Source organism: Tursiops truncatus, chromosome 11 (assembly GCF_011762595.2).
Source record: "Tursiops truncatus isolate mTurTru1 chromosome 11, mTurTru1.mat.Y, whole genome shotgun sequence".
In the NCBI taxonomy this organism is placed as follows: domain Eukaryota; kingdom Metazoa; phylum Chordata; class Mammalia; order Artiodactyla; family Delphinidae; genus Tursiops; species Tursiops truncatus.
In genome coordinates, this window is record NC_047044.1 from 480,013 (window position 1) to 499,660 (window position 19,648).

At 58.3% G+C, this 19,648-nt stretch overlaps 1 protein-coding gene across 5 annotated transcripts in view; it reads left to right on the forward strand.

Annotated features, from left to right (window-relative positions):
• The window catches only part of TUBGCP6 (tubulin gamma complex component 6), a 25,379-nt gene continuing 5,731 nt past the window's right edge, over positions 1-19,648 (forward strand). For 4 of the 5 annotated variants that reach the window (XR_004528783.2, XM_033865766.2, XM_073788001.1 and 1 more), the window contains exons 1-16: positions 1-974; positions 1,844-2,007; positions 5,805-6,015; positions 11,414-11,587; positions 12,603-12,724; positions 13,485-13,563; positions 13,675-13,784; positions 13,992-14,083; positions 14,177-14,316; positions 15,308-15,457; positions 16,048-16,129; positions 16,214-16,302; positions 16,381-16,496; positions 17,709-17,847; positions 18,160-18,231; positions 18,424-19,540. Coding sequence is in view for 4 of the 5 variants with exons in the window: in XM_033865766.2 (XP_033721657.1) it covers positions 234-974; positions 1,844-2,007; positions 5,805-6,015; positions 11,414-11,587; positions 12,603-12,724; positions 13,485-13,563; positions 13,675-13,784; positions 13,992-14,083; positions 14,177-14,316; positions 15,308-15,457; positions 16,048-16,129; positions 16,214-16,302; positions 16,381-16,496; positions 17,709-17,847; positions 18,160-18,231; positions 18,424-19,540 (3,598 nt within the window). In the remaining variant the exon portion in view is untranslated. Of the gene's footprint in view, positions 975-1,017; positions 1,325-1,843; positions 2,008-5,804; positions 6,016-11,413; positions 11,588-12,602; positions 12,725-13,484; positions 13,564-13,674; positions 13,785-13,991; positions 14,084-14,176; positions 14,317-15,307; positions 15,458-16,047; positions 16,130-16,213; positions 16,303-16,380; positions 16,497-17,708; positions 17,848-18,159; positions 18,232-18,423; positions 19,541-19,648 lie in introns of those variants that run through there. The other variant, XM_073788002.1, reaches the window with a different exon arrangement.

Consider the following 19,648-nt stretch of genomic DNA (forward strand, 5'->3'; position numbering starts at 1 on the left):
TGACGCAGTTCCGGTGCGCTTGCTCCGGCTGTCTGGCTGGTCGCGCGGCGGTGACGCGGTGGCGGGAGCTGGGGCTGCGCGCTGTCTCCGGGGTGAGGGGATCCGGCAGGCGAGCGGGCGCGCGGGTCTGGCCCACGCTCCGTCCTCGGCGGTGCCTCTGCCGGCCGTCCCCTCTCCGGGGCCCCGAGAAGGCGAGTCAGGCCGCGCTCGAGGGCCCGGCGTGAGGAGGGGGCATGGCCAGCGTCCCCCAGCTGGTGGACGACCTGTGCGAGGCCCTCCTGCCGGCCGCGAAGGCTCACTCTGGCCAGCGCCGCGGGAGCCGCAAGAAGGCCAAGCAGAGCCTCAAGAGGGTGGCCTACAACGTTCTGTTCACGAGCCTCTTTCAAGATGAGACCCGCAAGCTGCAGCCCGGCCTCCCGAGACTCCCGGTGAAAAACAGGATCCTCATGCTGTCCTTCGACTTGCGAGTGAGCGGCCTGGGCGCCGAGGCCGACCGCCTGGAGGAGTTGGTGGAGGAGCTGGAGGCCGCGCATCGCCGGCCGCTGGCGGAGCTGGGATCCGTGCTGGACCTGCTGGTGCGGCTGGCGGGCAGCGGGCCCCCGCGAATGCTGCGGCGCCGGCGGGACTTCTTCCTGCACAGCCGGCCCGTCGGGAGAGACGTTCCCTACGGCGGCTACGACTGCGCCGACCTGAGCGGGTTGGAGGCGGACGTGCGGTCACTCATCTCCGGAGAGGAGTATCTGTGTCGGGACCTGGTCCGGAAGACGCTGCAGGTGATGGAGGCGGCGCCGGGCACCGGCCTGCCCGCCGTCGGGCTCTTCTCGTATGGCGACCCCTGCGGGGACAGGTTTGAGAGGGACACCCGCGTCTCGCTCTTTGGAGCCCTGGTGCACAGCCGCACGGCCGACCTGGACGTCCGCCTGGACCTGCCCCAGGTGCCGGACAGCGCAGACCTCTCCGGACTGGCCATCAAGGTAGAGTGTTTGCTTCCTGCCTCCGGCTCCCCGGGCTTGGGAAGGGCCTCGTTTGACCTTCCTTCCATCGGGGCAAAAGGAGGACAGCTGGAGTTCGGAGCACTGGCGGCTGAGCCGTGGGGACTCCCACCCCACCCCCCTCCCCTCCCGCGCAGCCCCCGGCCACGTGCCGCTTTCCTCTTGTATTTACTGTTCAGTCACTTCGTTTGCCTTCGAGTTGATGTTTAAATTCAAGTTCATGAAGATGAAATAAATCCGGTTCCTTCCTGCGTTTCAAGTGTTCAGTAGCCATAGGTGGCAAAAAAACATTTGTTCCTGCTGTTCGTGCAGTGTTATATGCTGTTTTCCCGGTAAGGTGGGATTTTTCCGTTATTAAGTAAATTGTCTTTTGCCTTTGCATTTTGCGGCTTTGCTGAAAGGGTGTTCTGTCATCGTTCAGTTATTCCCTTACTGTGAGGCATTTAGATTGTTTTCAGCCGTAATGCTGTAGCAAACATCTTGGCGGACGTGAGTTTTTCTGTGTCTATGTGACTTTTTTATGCTGGGTTTCCCAAAATGGAATTTCCAGATCGGAGACATCTTGTGAAAAATGTCATTGTCAGTTATTTTGAGGCTCGTAAGCCTCAGCAAGCCTGTGTTGTGTGAAATTGGGAATTGGTAACGAATTAGTTTAATTCCTTAAATGATTCCTTAGGGGTGAAAACATGGTGTACTGCTTATGTGCTTGAGGAAACTAGAAGAAACGTTCTGCCGGGTCTTTCCCATAGAGTAAATGGAAGCGTGTGGAAGTGCCCCTGGAGCTCTCATCCCACTCAGGTGAAATCTAGACACCATGTTCAGGTGAAATGTCCTTTTCTCTTGGCCTCTAGGTCTCTTCGAGTGTGGATCAGTCGGAAGATGAAGGGTTTCAATCAGCATCCAATCTGACTCCTGATTCCCAGTCGGAGCCGGGCATGACTCCAGACATTGACCTGTGGGACGCCGTGCTCACCTACGAGGCCAGCAAGCGGAGGTGCTGGGAGCAAGTTGGATGGTTCGTGAGCTTTGCCTTAAAATGCACAGTGCCCACCCCCCCCCCCCCCCCCCCCCGCCCCCGGTGAACCTGGCCTTTACTCAGAGAGCCCAGGTAGTTGGGTTTAGGAACTTGCAAGTTTCAGTCAAGCTGTGTACAAGTTGTCTGCGCCCGAGGGGTTGAGAGAAGTGCAGGCGGAGAGGGCTCTCGGGCCTACGCAGGTTCCCACTGAACCAGTAACTTCTGCAGATCGCACTTCGCAGTCCGAGTGGTCAGTTGGCAACTGAGTTACATCCTGGCCACGGTGGCTCCCAGTCGGAGGTGTGTGGTCAGTGCTGGGCATGGGGTGCTGACGAGGGAACGTTCTTCACGTCTATAACGACTGAGGGTGGTCCTCTGGTGAGAAGTTCGGTCCTCGCAGTGTTTCCCTGGTAGATGCTCTTCCCATCCACGGCCTCTGCACACAGGATCTCTCAGTCTGTAGTGTGCTGGTGTCTCGCAACCTCCCAGAGTGGGGGTAGAGGACACATTTCCCAAATGTTTGGTCATGGGATCCTCTTGTTGCATCTCATCTGCTGGCATTTTTGTGGGATGCCAGTTTGGGGAGCACTGGGTGAACGAGGTGGGGTTCCCAGGGAGCCGAGTGCCTCCCAAGGGTGAGCACGCCCTCGGGGATGCTGTGTGGGCCCTGCTCCTGCTGGGGTCGCTTTCCTGGCGTGGTCATCTTCCCCCACATGGATTCCCCCAGGCACCGTCGGTTTTGGTGGTTGTCTTGTCTTTGAGGGGCTTCTCTGCCCTGTGACTTCCTGTTAAGTCTTCACCCTGTCTTGTGTGCACAGAGCAAATCTAGTCGCTCCGCTGTTTGCTAACCCCTCACGAGTCTAAGCACTGGCCGTCAAGCAGCTACTGCTTTCTTTTGTAAATATTCGCTAGTGGTATTTCAGTTACCAGTTCCCACTTTGCTAGGCTCAGTTTTGCAGGTCACTGTTCAGGAGACATGGTTGCTCAGCTGGTCAACATCCTCGTCCCTTTTTCTGAATGCGCTTAATCCCCTCAGTGTCCCCCGAAAGCAGAACTGGCCCCACAGCTCCAGCGTGAGGAGTACCTTGCGGTGTCCCTTCCAGGAGGACGGCAGCCAGTGCGATAGCCTGTGCCCCGCGCTCCCGCAGGAGACGCCCGGCCAGCTCGTGGCTGGGCACGGCCTGAGCTCACTCCCCCAAAGCTCTTCCACTGCCTGCTCCATCGTAACCTGCTGCCCCAACCCCTGAGGCCTGTCACTCGAGTTCATTTGGAGAATCTCGGGAACTTGTTGCAGTTGAATCCCAGCCGCCTGCTAGTTTCCTGCCAGGAGCTCTGACGAATGGGCGGTTGCGGCGCCCTGTCCACCTGCAGCCCCTGGATTGTGAGCTCTGCCCTCTCCTTGAGAACCCCCAGAGGACCCCTGCCCCCGTGCCTCACCCTGTGAGCCAGCGTCGGTCTCCCTGCTGCCGGGAGTCCTCTGTGTCTGTCGCCCTTTCTGGGGAAGTGGTTTCATTGATGTTAAAGGCCAAGTTCTCTGTGGGTCCAAGTGTGAGTTTGTTTTCCTTCATGGACTCTCCTCCCTCAGCTCTGAGCCACTGAAAGGGTCGTGTGGCCACAGTGGTCGGGAGCTGGCCCTGGAAGGGTGGGCAGGAGCCTAGCACTCGAGTGCGCAGAGGGGTGGTGCTTGCAGCACGTGCATCCCCCGGGGGACCCCCGGAGGGCCATTCGGAAGGACCCTGGAGGTCCGAGTCTCCTCCTTTCCTCGAGCTCTTCCTGCCCCAAGGGAGTGTGGGCTGGTGTCGTGGCCCGGCTGGGCCCCACCTGCTGATCGGGGCACTCAGGACCGTCCTGCACGCTTTTCCTGCCCACTCAGGCTATCCTCCACTCGGCCAGTACCACTTTCCAGGGATGGAAATCAGAGGTGCACCGCCACTCTGCCTGCCATGCCTCATGGCCTCCCCATCTGGACTGTGGACCGCCGGCCCCTGCCCTCGCCCTCCCCACACTGAGCCCCGAGCACCTGGCCCCTTTCTCTTCCTGTCTCTGGGCTTTCACACAGGCCGCTCCCTCCGCCAGGGACACTGCTCCAGGTGTGGCCTTGCTCCCGGGGCCTTCCTGACCAGTGTCTCAGGTCCCTCTGGGACCCGTGTCATGGGCGGTGAGTCGCGCCTCCTTGTAGCTTGTGTCCGCGCACCTGCCCCATGAGGACTGGGCTTGTCCTGCTCTGGCCGCTGCTCTCAGACACTTGGTGAGTGAGGGAAGGAGCGCATTATGGTGCAGTGTTCGTTAAAAAGCATTTTTGGTTTTGACAAGTTCTGAGATTTTTCTCGGGCTCCTTTTATTGAGAAATTACTCTTTCCAGTGGATTTTAAAGAACAGTTCTTTCATACTTTCAGTAGGGTTGGTGGTTTCCAAAGGAATGTTTAAGAAGTGATACTGGCCTTCCCTGGTGGCGCAGTGGTTGAGAGTCCACCTGCTGATGCAGGGAACACGGCTTCGTGTCCCGGTCCGGGAGGATCCCATATGCCGCGGAGCGGCTGGGCCCGTGAGCCATGGCCGCTGAGCCTGCGCGTCCAGAGCCTGTGCTCCTCAACGGGAGAGGCCACAGCAGTGAGAGGCCCGCGTACCAAAAAAAAAAAAAAAAAAAAAAAGAGAGAAGTGATACTGTCTTTTTGGCCTCTTTTGAACAGTGTGACCGGGCTGGGCAGACACTGGTAGTTCCTGAACTTCCTACAGGACCCCCATAGGCAAAGACCTCAGGGGTGGATGTGTGCCCAGAGCCACCCTCTGTGAGACCCAGCTGGCCTGATTTCTCCTGGAATTTCAGGAGACTTTTTCCTCTGTACATTCTTTGTGCTTTTGTGGGGGGAGGGTGATAAAGTGCACATAACATAAAATTTATCATCTTAATGCTTTTTTTTTTTTTTTGAGGTACGCGGGCCTCTCACCGTTGTGGCCTCTCCCATTGCGGAGCACAGGCTCAGCGGCCATGGCTCACGGGCCCAGCTGCTCTGCGGCATATGGGATCTTCCCGGACTGGGGCATGAACCCGCGTCCCCTGCATCAGCAGGTGGACTCTCAACCACTGTGCCACCAGGGAAGCCCCATCTTAACCCTTTTTAAGTGTACGGTTCAGTGGCATTAAGGACATTCACGTGGTGTGACCATCACCACCATCCGTCTCCAGAACTGTTTCATTCTCCAAACCGAGGCTCGGTCCCCATTACACACTCACTCCCCCTCCCCCTCCCCCAGCCTCTGGCCCCCACCCTTCTCCTTTCTGTCTCTGTGGTTGTGACTACTTTAGGGACCCCACAGGAGTGGGGTCACTCAGTACTTGTTGTCTTGTGACTGGCTTGTATCACAGCGTCACGCCCTCAGGGTTCCTCCATGTTGTAGCATCTGACACGTTGTGTCAGAATTTCCTTTCTTTTTAAGGCTGGATGATAGTTCCCTCGTGTGGACGGATCGCGTCCTTCTCCACTCCTCTGGCGATGGACACGTGCGCTGTTGTTAATGTTCTGCTCCAGGCTTGGGTGTTGTTTCCCATGTAGAGGCCGTGGCGAGCCGGTGGGCAGCCGGAGGACCGCCGTGTGCCCGGAGGCGCTGGGCGGCGCGGGCGTGTGCTGCTGCTTCCGGACCCTGTCTGCGCGGCACCGTCTGACGGCCTGCCGGGCGCTGCTGGAGAGCTGGGGGCCGTGGGGAGTCACACCTGGTCTTAGACGTTTTATGCTGTTGAACCGCTTTGTCCCGCCTTCTGTTCACGTCCACTCGCTGCCCCCCTCTGTCCCCCACAGCCCGCCTGGCCACCGAGAGGAGCCCTACCTCACCGAGGCCGGAAGGGCCGCCTTCGACAGGTCCTGCCGGCTCTGCCAAGCAGGGCTGCAGGTGCTGGGCGGGGGCCTCCTGCAGGCCCCGCAGCCCGTCCTGGTGAAGGAGTGCGAACTGGTGAAGGACGCGCTCAACATCCTGATTGGGGTCGTGTCCGCCACGTTTTCCCTCTGCCAGGTAAGGACATGCTCACACGTGACACACCTGGGCGCTGGGTGGGAGGGGGAGGGCAGCGGCCACAGAGTCCAGGGTGGCGTGTGGTCGGGAAGCCCACTTGACCGCCTGCCTGGTGATTGTCTTTTCGTTTCAGTTCTAAAGAGTATTAATTCATTAACATCCTTTTAAAAACTGAATAAAAGTAAGATGTTTTTTGCCGTCAGTGAAAGAAGAGAAATGTACCTGTTTCCGTGGATCCTCGAGGAGTGCGGGCGGGGGCGGGGGGCGGGGCCTTTTGTGTGTGTTGCTCTGCACATGCTTCCCTTGTCCTGTGTCCTGTGCCGGGTCTCTCTGTGTCCTCAGTGTGCCTCCCAGGGCTGTTCTCAGGTGGGGCGTGTGCTAGAGGCACGTCCTGGGCTTGGCGCAGACGCGCTCCGGCCGACCGCAGGCGGTCCTGGTGCTGAGCTGCCCTCTCAGCAGCGCGGAACGCTGCTCCGACTCGGCGTTCGTGGCCTCATAGTGCTCTGTTGTGTGAATGGCCCTTCTCTGTGGAGTGGAAGCAGCCCTCTCCACTCTTTTAAAATTGTGGTAACACAGCCGTAACTTAACGTTTACCATCTCACCCACCATCAGGTGTCCTGTTCAGTAGCATTAATTACGCTCACAATGCTGTGTAATCATCCCACTGTCTGTTTCCAAAATTTTTCATCTTCCCAAACTGAAACTCTGTCCTCATTAAACACTGACTCCCCATTTCCCCCTCCCCCAGCCCACGGTACCCACCTTTCTACTTCCTGTCTCTGTGATTTTCCTCATGTGAGTGGAATCATACAGCGTTTGTCCTTTTGTGTCTGACTTATTTCATTCAGCATAACGTTCTCAGGGTTCATTCATGTTCTAACCAGTGTCAGAATTTCCTGCTTTTTAAGGCTGAGAAGTACTCCATGCACATACAGACCGCACTTTGCTGTCCATTCATCACGTTGATGGACACTTGCGTGGATTTCACCTTTTGGCCGTTGTGAATAGTGCTGTGTGAACATGGGTGCGCGAGAATCTGTTGAGTCCCAGCTTTCAGTTCATTTGGGTATATTCCTAGGAGTGGAATTGCAGTACTTGCAGGGCTCATACGGTGTACGTTTACCTTTCCGAGGAGCCAACAGATTATCTTCCACCATGGCTGCACCCTTTCACACTCCCTCCAGCAGTGGCCTGGGGTTTCCGTCTTTCTGCGTCCTTACCAGTACTTATCCCCCCACCCCTTTTTTGGTAAATAGTAGCCACCCCAGCAGGTGTGAAGTGGTATCTCATTGTAGTTTAGATCTGCATTTCCATCATGGCTAATGATGCTGAGCATTTATTTTTTTTAAGATTTTTTTCCCTTTTTGTTTTTAATTAATTAATTCTTGGCTGCGTTGGGTCTTCGTTGCTCTGCGCAGGCCTTCTCAAGTTGCGGCGAGCAGGGCTACTCTTTGTTGCGATGCACAGGCTTCTCATTGCGGTGGCTTCTTTTTTTTTTTCTTTTGCGGTACGCAGGCCTCTCACTGCTGTGGCCTCTCCCGTTGTGGAGCACAGGCTCCAGACGCGCAGGCTCAGCGGCCATGGCTCACGGGCCCAGCTGCTCCCCGGCATGTGGGATCTTCCCGGACCGGGACACGAACCCGCGTCCCCTGCATCGGCAGGCGGACTCTCAACCACTGCGCCACCAGGGAAGCCCGCGGTGGCTTCTTTTGTTGTGGAGCATGGGCTCTAGGCGCATGGGCTTCAGTAGTTGTGGCACACAGACTCAGTAGTTGTGTCACACGGGCTTATTTGCTCCATGGCATGTGAGATCTTCCTGGACCAGGGCTCCAACCCGTGTCCCCTGCGTTGGCAGGTGGATTCTTAACCACTGTGCCACCAGGGAAGTCCCGAGCATTCCTCATGGGCATGTCTTTTTTGAAGAAATGTCTATTTTGGTCCTTTGCCTTTTTTTTGTTTGTTTGTTTTTGGGTTTAGAGAACGGAAATGTATTTTCCCATAGTTTTGGATGCCGGAGGTACAATATTAAGGTGCTTGCAGGATTAATTTCTCCTGAGGCCTTTCTCCTTGGCTTTCAGACAGCTGCTTTCTTACTGTGTCCTCACATGTCCTTTGCCCTTTTTTGAATTGGGCCGTTGAGTTGGAGTTCTTTATATATTGTGGATAGTAATCCCTTATCAGATATATGATTTGCAAATATTTTCTCCCATTCTGTAGGTTGTTTTTTCATTCTCTTGATAGTATCCTTTGAAGTACAAAAGTTTTTAATTCTGATGAAGTTCAGGTTTTCTTTTTCTTTCTTTTGTTGCTTGTACCTTTGGTGTCATATTTGAGAAATCACCAAATTCAAGGCCTCTATGTTTCCTTCTAAGAGTTTATTGTTTCAGCTCTTAAGTTTAGATATTTGATCAAGTTTGAGTTAATTTTGTATTAACTCAAGTGCAGGGGGAGGGTCCAACTCAAATCTTTTGCATGTGGATAGTCTGTTTACCGAGCACCATTTGTTGAAAAGACTGTTCTTTCCCCATTTGTATGGTCTTGGTATCCTTATGCATTAATTGACCGTATATGTGAGTGTTTATTTTTGGCCTCTGTTCTGTTCCACTGGTCTTCATGTCTGTCCTAATGTCAGTACTACAGTGTTCTGTTTTTTTGGGGTGCCGTGCTGCGCAGCTTGCGGGATCTCAGTTCAAACCAAGGATTGAACCCGGCCCACGGCAGTGAGAGCGCCGAGTCCTAACCACTAGGGCAGCAGGGAACTCCCCAAGTTCTACACTGTTTTGATTACTGTAACTTTGTAGGAAGTTTTGACCTTGGGAGGTGTGAGTTTTACAACTTTTTTTTAAGATCGCTGTGGTTATTCAGGGCCCCTTGCAATACCATTATGAATTTTAGGATGGTTTTTCCTATTTCTGCTAAAAACACCATTGGGATATTGATAGGCATTGCATTGAATCCACAGATCGATTTGGGTGTATTATTATTATTATTTTTGGCCACACCACACAGCATGTGGGATCTTAGTTCCCTGACCAGGGATTGAACCTGTGCCCCCTGCAGTGGAAGTGCTGAGTCTTAACCACTGGACAGCCAGGGAATTCCCTGGGTGTATTATTATCCTAACATTACTAGACATTCCAGTCCGTGAACGTTGGGTGTCTTCGCGTTTATTTAGGTCTTTAATTTCTTTCAGCGATGTTTTCTAGTTTTCTCTGTAACAAGTCTTTTGCCTTCTCAGTTAAGTTTCTCTCTTAAGGATTTTATTCTTATGTTACACTAGTAACTGGAATTGTTTTCTTAGTTTCCTTTATTTGGCTTGTTCGTTGCAAGTGTATAGAAATACAACTGATTTTTGTTTGTTGATTTCATATCCTGGAACTTTGCTGAATTCCTTTATTAGCTCTAACAGGTGTTTTGTAGATTCTTTAGTGTTCTCTGTATATAAGATCATGTTATCTGCAGACAGATAATTTTCTTCTTCCTTTCCAATTTGGATGTTAAAATTGCTTCTTCTTGCCTAATTGCTCTGGCTGGGACTTCCAGTATTATGTTGAACAGAAGTGGTGAAAACAGCCATCCTTGCCTTGTTCCTTATCCTCGGGGGAAAGCTTTCAGTCTCTCACCACTGAGTGTCACGTAAGCTGTGGGTTTTTCACACGTGGCCTTTATCCTGTTGAGAAAGTTCCATTCTTTTCCTAGTTTATTGAGTGTTTTTATCATGAAAGAGTATTGAGTTTTGTCAGTTGGTTTTTTTGCATCTGCTGAGATGATCATATCTAATTTTTTCCTTCGTTCTATTAATGTGTATTACATTGATTTTTTAAAAATAAATTTATTCATTTATTTATTTTTGGCTACCTCGGGTCTTCATTGCTGCGTGTGGGCTTTCTCTAGCTGTGGAAAGCCGGGGGCTACTCTTCATTGCGGTGTGCGTGCTTCTCATTGCAGTGGCTTCTCTTGCTGCGGAGCATGGGCTCTAGGCGTGCGGGCTTCAGTAGTTGTGGCATGCGGGCTCTAGAGTGCAGGCTCAGTAGTTACGGCACACGGGCTTAGTTGCTCTGTGGCATGTGGGATCTTCCCGGACCAGGGCTCGAACCCGTGTCCCCTGCATCGGCAGGGGGATTCTTAACCACTGCGCCACCAGGGAAGTCCCTACATTGATTTTTGTATGTTGAACTGCCCTTGCATTGCCGAGATAAAACCCACGTGGTCATGGTGTATAATCCTTTAACATGCTGATAGATTCAGTTTGTTAATATATTATCAAGGATTTTTGCATCTGTGTTCATAAGGGATGTTGGCCTGTAGTCTTTTCCTTGTAATGTCTTTATCTTGCTTTGGCATCAGGGCAATACTGGCCTCTTAGAATTAGGAAGTGTTCCCTCCTCTTTAATTTTTGGAAGAGTTTAAGAATAACTGGTGGTAGTTCTTTAATTGTTTGGTAGGATTTACCAGTGAAGCCATATGGTGTTGGACTTTTCATTTTGGGGTTTTTGTTGATTTTATTTTCTTTAAATTGTAAAATTCACATGACGTTAACATTTATTATCTTGTTGGGAGGTGTTGTGCTGGTCCCAGCCTATTTTTTTCCAATTAATTAATGAATGAATTAATTTAAGGCTGTGTTGGGTCTTCGTTGCTGTGCGCAGGCTTCCTCTAGTTGTGGCAGTCGGGGGCTACTCTTCGTTGTGGTGCGTGGGCTTCTTATAGCGGTGGCCTATCTCGTTGCGGAGCACGGTATTTGTGGTGCGCAGGCTCAGTAGCTCCACAGCATGTGGGATATTCCCGGACCAGAGCTCAAATCGTGTCCCCTGCACTGGCAGGCTGATGCTTAACCACTGCGCCACCAGGGAAGCCCCTCTATTCCCTATTTTATTGTTTCTCTTCTTCTGTTAGCTTTGGGTTTCATTTGCTCTTTTTCTACTTCATTAAGGTGTACAGTGTGGGTATTTATTTGAGACCTTCTTTTCAGCGCAGGTACCTGCAGCTGTACGTTTTCCTGTTCACACAGCTTTCACTGCATCCCACAAGCGTGGTTGCAGTCAGCCCTCTCTTAGGTTGTTTCCGTGCTCTGCGGTTGTAAACCACATTGTGGGGAACACGCCATGGCAGGTGTCTGTGTGCCTTTTCCATTATTTCCTCAGGACAGGTGCCTGATCTAACGGCAAGCACTTTCTCACAGCCCCAGCCCCAAGCAGGTGTCTGTGTGCACCCCTCAGGTAGCCTGGAAGGCCTTCTGCCTCCTGCGCCCTTTCCTGTGTGTGTATCTGGGTCGGGGCCCCTGGTCTTGGGGGTGCTGTGGGCAGTGCTGTGGTTGGGTGAACGGGTGGAATGGGATGCAGCACCACACTGGCTCTGGATGCCCGGCCCCAGTGACCCCCGCCTTCGTCCTGTCCAGCCAGCGCAGGCCTTCACGGTGAAGCAGGGTGTCCACGTCTCAGGAGCATCCCCCGAGAGCATCAGCAGCCTCCTCTCGGAGGTGGCTGAGTGCGGGACCCACTACGCGCGCCTGAGCCACTTCTCTCTGCAGCCTGTGCTGGACTCCTCGTGCAGCGAGGGCCTCGTGTTCCAGGTACGGCCCCGCCTCATGCTGCTGCAGGTGTGCCTGAGAGCTGTCCACAGGTCCTGCACCAGGGCCTCTGAGTACAAACGGTGTTCTCCTCGGTGATGTCCCAAATCCGTCAGTTGCCCTTCAGGAATGGGGTGGCCGGCGATTACGTCTTACCTGGCCCGTCACTTCACTGGAAACCTGGGGCAGACATGTTGGGGCCACGAGAGAGTGCGAGGCAGGTGTGGCCAGTGCTGGGGGCCCCGGGGGCAGGCCAGGCGGTGTGGGTTGGGCCCATGCTGCCTGTTCCCCACTGGGTCCCTGGCGTGGGGCTGAACCAGGTCCTCTTGAAAGCCTTGTCTTTGGCCCATTCGCTGGCAACAGCCCCCAGGGCAGCGGGGGCAGCTGCGTGGGAGGGGCATCCAGACTGAGAGAAGGGTGCGGGCAACGCAGCGGGGCTGCTGGGGTGACGTGACGAGGCTCAGGTTCTAGGATGGGTCACAGTGGGGCTAGGAGGGCAGAAGGAAACCAAGACAGGACTGATGTGTTGGCTCTCTGGGGTGTGAGGGCGGGACAGCTGTCTCCTTGCTGGGGGGTGCCTGACGTTTGTTCTGGAGTGTTCCACGCAGACCTCCTGGAACGGCATGAGCTGAGCTGGGGCCATACTGCTGTGGCTGCCCAGGACACGTGTGGCCTCGAGACCCCAGTGATCTGAGCAGCCAGAGACCCTCTGAGGGCTGGCGTCTGTGCACAGAGCCCAGCTGCTTGGGATCCGCAGGGTCCGGTTTCCCGGTGCAGCTGGCCCTGGCTGCGGGGACAGGATTTGCAGTGGCCTCGGGCTCCGGCCAGGCTCGGTGTCCGCACGTGACCCACAGATGCCCGTTCCTTGGAACACGGAGCCCCAGGGTTGGGGGTGGAAGCCCTGCCTTTTGCCTGCGCCGGCTTGTCCTCTGGCTCTGAGCTTGGCGGCAGTCCCCCAAGTGCCTAGCCGTCCTCCGCCCAGCCCCCTGCCCCCTGCCCCCTGCCCCCTGCCCCGCAGGCCTTCACCAGCGGCCTGAGGAGGTACCTGCAGTACTACCGGGCCTGTGTGCTCTCCACCCCGCCCACCCTGAGCCTCCTCACCATTGCCTTTCTCTTCAAGAAACTGGGCCGGCAGCTCAGGTGAGCCTCAGCACGGCAGCCTGGTAGCTGGACAGGGGCAGGTGTGGGGCTTGCTGGGTGGTGGGCGGCCATGAAAACAGCCCTCCTGGTAGGCGTCTGGACAGCCCCTTGACCCAGCTGAGTTCACGAGGTGCTGGGCGCTGTCTGTTGGCAGCCCACCATGCAGGCCCTGCCCAGGATCGGGGGCTCCTGCCTGACAGGCACACAGGGTGCCTACAGACAGACCCGGCCCCTGGCACCCAGGAGCCAGTTAGTAAATGCCAGGCCAAGGGCCGCTGGCAGGTGCCACCTGGAGAAGGCAAAGTGGGGGGCTGGGGCGGGCTGAGGGGCTCAGTGGGAGAGGAGTGCTTGCAGGCAGAGGGGCAGGAGTGTGGAGGTCCTGGGGCTGGAGATGGGAGCCTGGGGGCATCTGGAGGGTGCTGTCGCGCTGTACTGACGTGTGGAGCACGGCCTGAAGCGGGGTGTTGGGGGCGAGGGGCCCGGGGGGACTTGGCAGCCATCCAGGGCAGAGGAGGTGGCAGCCTGGGGGAGGCCGGATAGTGGCAGGTTTGGGGAAGGGTTGTGGACTCAGGGGAATTCAGTCTTGGCCAGACCTGGGGAGGAGGTGGCGTTGCGTGGGGTGCCCTGGGAGGGGCCCGGTAGGAGGCTCACACCTGAGGTCCTTGAGGTGCAGGTGGTTTTAAAGCCAGACCATCTGGACAGGCAGAGTAGGGCCTGGGACGTGTTCTGCTCACCTGGTCTCACCGGCCTGTGTGTCCAGGTACCTGGCTGAGCTCTGCGGTGTCGGCACTGGACTCCTGGGTGCTGGGGGCAGAGCGCCCGGGGCTGCGTTCCCCACTGTGAGTCTGGGTTCCTGCCGGGTGTGGGCCTGGCCAGCCCCACGGGACGGGCAGGGCTCCCCGCCTGCTGTCTGTGCCGTGTGCGCTGAGCCCTCCTCTTGCCGCCTCCAGGGGGTGAAGCTGCTCTCCTACCTCTACCAGGAGGCCCTGGATAACTGCAGCAACGAGCACTACCCGGTCCTGCTGTCTCTGCTGAAGACCAGCTGCGAGCCCTACACGCGGTGGGGGCCGGCATGGGGTCGGGGCCCCGCTCAGCCCTAACACGTTCGAGCTCGTCCTCGCGTCGGGGCGCCTGCTCAGCGCAGGGATCAGAGATGGGGGTGGCACGGGGAGGGCACGATGGGGGGTTCGGACTGTGGGCACCGGGGCGCAGCTGTCTACCCCCGTGGGTGCCACCCACCTCACCACTGGCCCACCCACCCTGGCAGGTTCATCCACGACTGGGTGTACAGTGGGGTCTTCAGAGACGTTTACGGCGAGTTCATGATCCAGGTCAACCACGAGTACTTGGGCTTCAGAGGTAGGTGGCGGCCGGCTGCGGCCGGGACCCCACACCCTCGGCGGGTCGGGGCCGTGGTTGGACTCAGACCCGGCTGTCTCGTCCCGCACGTAGATAAGTTTTACTGGACCCACGGCTACGTGCTTATTTCCAAAGAGGTGGAGGACTGCGTCCCCGTGTTCCTGAGGCATGTCGCCCACGACGTGTATGTCTGCGGGAAGACCATCAACCTGCTGAAGCTCTGCTGCCCCCGGGTGAGGGCGGCTGGCACGTGCCCCCCGCAGGGTGCTTCCTGCTCGCCGTGTGCCAGCCCCCGGCCCCCTGCGGCCTGGTGATCTGTCCTTAGCTCTGGGTCAGCTGTGTTGGAGCAGGGGTCGTGGTGACCTCTCCCTCAGTTTCCCTTGAGAGTTTCACGAGCTCAACTTCGGTTGAGTTTCTGGGCGCTCGTTCAGACGGGAGGAGAGCCGAGGGCGTTTCAGAGGCCGGGGGGCAGCGGGCTCCTCCCTGCCCTCCTCTGCATTGGAAACCGCCCCGGCAGGGCAGGGATGGGCTGCGTCGCCAGGCAGGTGGACCCAGGGGGTCTTGTGCAGCGCTCACAGGGCTTGGCCGCGCTCCGTGCGGCTGAGGCTCTGCGGAAGATGGCCGGGTGGCAGTGGTGGGGTGTGGACCGGCAGCCTCTGCCTGGAGGTGCTGTCTGATGTCCGAGCAGGCTGGCCAGGCGTGTGGACCTGGGGGTTCCTGGCAGTGGAACCGCCGAGTGCAGGCTGGATCAGGGGGCAGCAGCCGGCCGAGTGCAGGGCTGAGATCAGACTGGAGCGGCCAGGACAGGCTCAGGGCTGGGTGGGAGCGGCCCATGCAGGGGAGGAGACTCATACTGGTGAGGCCCCAGGAGCAGCCCAGAGGTTGGACGACATGGTGGGCTCGGCCCTGGGGGGAGGGCGTGGCGGCTGGGGCAGTCCTGTCTGAGCTGACCTTAGGAAGTGCGTGTGGGCGTGTCCGGCTCTGGGCAGCTTCTTCTGAAGTGTTATTTGTGGGAGGCAGACCCGGCTTCTGCCACAGGGCAGCCTTGGCCTGGGCGGAAACCCGCCCAGCCTGTGATGTCCTGGAGCCGTGGAGGATGCCAGCGAGGAGTGCAGGGTGTCCGAGGAAGCAGGCTGTCCGTGTGGGTCGCCAGAAACAGGGAGGCCGAGAGGGGTGTGGGTCTGAGTGCCTCCGGGCTCACGGCAGGTCCTCCCTCCTCGGCAGCATTACCTCTGCTGCTCCGATGTCCCGGTCCCTCGCGTCTCGGTGATATTCTCCCTCGAGGAGCTGAAGGACATCGAGAAGGACTGTGCCATCTACGTGGGCCGGATGGAGAGGGTGGCGCGCCACAGCTCCATCAGCAAGGAGGAGAAGGTGAGGGAGGGGCGCCTTGGGCCACGGGCCTTTTCTTGCGCCTCCCTCTCCTCCCAGGGTTCCTTGCGCCTCTCCCCCTCCTCCCAGGGTTCCTTGCGCCTCTCTCTCCCCCTCCTCCCAGCGTGGGCTGGACAGTGGGCTCCCCTCCTGCTCAGGAGGGGCAGGTGTACTGGGGCCCAAGCTTTGCGCCTCCTGTGGCCTGGGGAGGGGTTTGATGGAAAGTCCTTCCTGGCCCGGCACCTGGTGGGCAGCAGGGAGATGGGGGCTGGGCAGACCCCAGAGAGCAAGTGGCGGGGGTGAGCGTTGGAGGTGCAGAGGAGGCTGTACACCCTGCTGGGGCGGCCTGGCCTGGCCCTCCGTCCCTGCAGGGAAGCCCGTCCCCTTCAGGGTGGGCATACAGGCCTGGGGTCTTGGCTCCAGATTGCTCTGGGAGAGTGTATCGATTGCCTGGGAACCAGCCCTCACCACTGTGTGGGGTGGGCACCGTGCCCCCAGAGCCCACCCAGGGTCTGAGCGGACCCCTCTCCCAGGCCATCCCAGGGGCATGGGAGGGAGGATTAGATGCGTCAATCACTGGTGGTCTTTTTCAGGAATTACGAATGGAAATTGCAAAACAAGAATTAATCGTCCAGGCCCGGGAAGCGGCGTCCAGGGTCCTGAGCGCGCTCAGCGGTGCGTGTGGCTCGGGTCCCCCTCTGCGTCGGGGGGCTGCCTGCTGGGGCTCCTCATAACATGCCCCTTACTGTCTTGTCGCAGATCGGCAGCTGTCTGAGCGGATGGCCTTGGATGCCCAGAAGCGAGAGCAGTTTCAGAGGCTGAAGGAGCAGTTTGTGAAGGACCAGGAGGTGGGTGGGGTTGGCCCGGGGGTGGCACAGGCTCGGGGCGGCGGCTTCACCAGCGGGGCCGCCGGGGGTGTTGTGCAGCGCCGCCGGGCGGCCAGGCAGGAGGAGCTGGATGATGACTTCAGCTACGCCCGTGAGCTCCGGGACCGGCAGAGGAGGCTGAAGGCCCTGGAGGAGCAGCTGGAGAGGAAGGCCAGGTAGGTGGCCGCGGGCGTAGTGGCCACTCCGGGTCGGCCTCCCTGGGACGAGGGCACCGTGGGGACACCGTGGGGACACCGTGGCTCGTTTGATCTTTGATGGGCCTTTACCTTTTATTTTGACACCTTGCAGGTGTATGATCAGGCCGGAAGAGTAGTGGTCTGAGCTCAGAAGGTCTCCTTGCGGTCGGTTTGTGTGGACTCGGGTTCAGGGTTGGGGCACACACTGTGTTCCTGTCGCCTCTCTGTCTCTTTGTTTCTTTTAAGTTAAACAGCTCCTGTTTTTCTAATTTTTTCTTAAACCTGTTAGCAGTTTGACAGAGAACAGGAATTTCTCCAGCACAGTATCTGCGAGTCTGTCTCTTGCTGTGCCATCAGCTTGTCCCGCCCTCCCCTGCATTTCCCATAAGCTGGCAGCAGAGCTGGCATCTCGAAGGGGGGCCCTTTGTGGGAGGGGCTGTCCCTTCCTGCTCACCGTCTCGGGGTCTCAGTTGTCCTGACCTTGGGGGCGGTTTATGGAGCTGTGACTGAGCCAGCCAAGTGATGAGTGCGTGTATGCCTGTGCCCGTGCATCCGTGCTGTCTTGTGTGTACACACGTGTGTGTGTGTGAGTAGACATTATTCACCTGTTCACACGAGGAGGAAACTAGGTGTAGAGGCTGTGTCCCTGGCCTGTGACAACCGAATTAAAAATGGCCGGTCCAGGTTTGAAACCAGTTCCTGATGGCGAGAGGATCAAAATCGTTGGGTGTTAACACGCCAGGCCAGCTTTGAATGAAGCAAATAAAATGTTTACACTGCACCCTGTGTACCCTTTTGCATTGATAATCAGTTCTCTGGGGTTTGCGCCAGCAGAACGGGAAGTTGCCTTTTACGCAGCTGACGAAGTGAGGCCTCACCTCCTAGAGGCCCTGGGCAGCCCCCGGCCCCTCGCCAGTCCCTCTGCTTCAGGCTGTGTAGGGGCTCATCTGGTGTTCACTCTGCGGAGTGAATTCACTGGGCCTGCCCGCTGGGGGCTCCTAGTCTGGGGGCCAGAAAGACCTGCCCAGCGAGGCCCCTGCAGGTGTTGCGGGAGCAGCTACCTGCCCGGGGAAGGTGCTGGGCATGTGGACTGCCCATCAGGGGTCTCTGCCACGGAGAGCCTCCTGCCCACGGGGCACTGGCTGGACAGTGGGGTGACCATGGTGACCAGTCCTCTCTTGGTGGCTACAGGCAGGCCCTGGTGGATCATTACAGCAAGTTGTCTGCAGAGGCAGCTCGTCGGGAGCAGAAGGCGCTGTGGAAGGTCCAGAGGCACAGATTGGCCGGCGCTCGGCTTCGTTTTCTCTTAGAAGATCAGAAACGCGTTCAGGTAGCGCTGCTGTTCACAGGGGAGCTCTTCCCCGGCCCCCCGGGGACTCAGAAGCCCTGAGGTCGCACGCAGACCTTCCTGTGTGCCCGCTGGAGGAGCACGAGTAAGGCTCTCATCGCGTGTTCAGAGGGGTCGTGACCCGGAGAGGCCGTGCTGCCCTCAGACGACACAGGTGGTGCTGGGCGCCAGCCGGGCTGCGAGCCAAGTGCCGCGTGAGCCCCGCCGCATCGCGGTGCCCGACAGTTGCGGGCGGTGGGGCTGTGACTTCCACCCCCACGGCTGCCGCCGCACATCCTGCTGGTTGAATTTCAGGAGCTGCTGGAAGACATGGCGGAGGGGAAGCCCCTGGAGCCGCTGGCCATCCTCCCGGGTGCCCGCTTCCAGGTGAGTGCCCGCTCCCGGGCGAGGGGCCGGGGCAGGACCCAGGGCACATAGCGTGGGGCTCCGAGCTGGCTGCCCCGTGCCTGGCCTGTGTCCCCACTGCCCCCCTGTCATGGGTTTTGGTGCTGGGTGCAGAACCGAACTTGGGGGACAGAGCCGGATAATGGGAGGGACCAACGCGCACTTGTGTTTCAGGCTTCCTTTCTGGGCCCTGAGCACCCCGACGGAGGCGGCAGCTGTGATCCTGGGCATGAGGGGCGGCACGAGGCTGCCCGGGACAGCCCCGACAGGCAGAGCGTGCTGACGCCGCAGCCCCTCGAGCCTCCAGCAGCTGGGGCCTGCGGCTCAGGGCCAGGAGCAGGCCCGCTGTCAGAGCAGGCGGAGGGGCCGGGACCGTTCTCTGTGGGCCTCAGCATCCGAGACTTCCTGCCCACGGCCCAGGGGGCTGAGCAGCCTGTGCTCACCAGCGCGGCCCCCGTCCTGGACGAGGCGCTGCAGACCATTGGCTCGGACCTGCCTCCCCTGGCTCCGTCCGCAGCAGCGGACACAGGGCCCTCCGGGCCGCAGGAGTACGATTTCAGAACCATCCTGAGGCCGTCTGTGGCCGCCCCAGCTTCCCCAGGGGCCCTGCAGACTGCAGGAGGCAGCTTGGGCAGTGAGGGGCAGCGGCTGCGGGAGGACACTCACGTGCAGCTGGACACGTGTGTCCCAGATGGGCGGGTGGCTCTGCCTTACGCGCACCCCCCCCAGCACCCCTCCTGCCAGGAGGAGAGCAGCCAGGACCCGGGGCAGCTCTGTGGGCAAGTGGCAGAGCCTGGTGTTCCCACAGAGGGTTATGCTTCTGGAATGGCTCCCGCCCGGCCACGGTGGAACGTCCACGGACACGTGTCTGATGCCAACATCAGGGTGGGGGAGAACGTGTGGGATGTGGCCCCCTCCCGGCCACGGTGGAACGTCCACGGACACGTGTCTGATGCCAGCATCAGGGTGGGGGAGAACGTGTGGGATGTGGCCCCCTCCCGGCCACGGTGGAACGTCCACGGACACGTGTCTCAGTCCAGTGTGATGCTGGGGTTGCTCTCAGGGGAAGCTGAGCCCAACGTGCCCGGGCCCCCCTGGGCGCCCCCTGACCATGGGTCCCGGTCAGGCCTCAGCTTGGGAGCCCAGAGCCCTGCCCGGGAAGACGAGCCACGGCTGCCTGCAGAGACGGCCTCAGGCGGCTCTGGCCGTGGGGAGGAGACTGGCCTGCAGGACTTGCTGTCTGCGGAGGCTGCGCCCACTGCTCTGGAAGACAGTATCCCTGAGGAGCCAGGTCAGTGGGGCCCCCAGGGCTGTCCTGTGACGGGGGGCGTCGGTGAGCCCGGGGGGCGGGTGAGAAGCTGGCTGCCCCGGGGACTTGGTGGGGCGCTGTCCAGCGGCA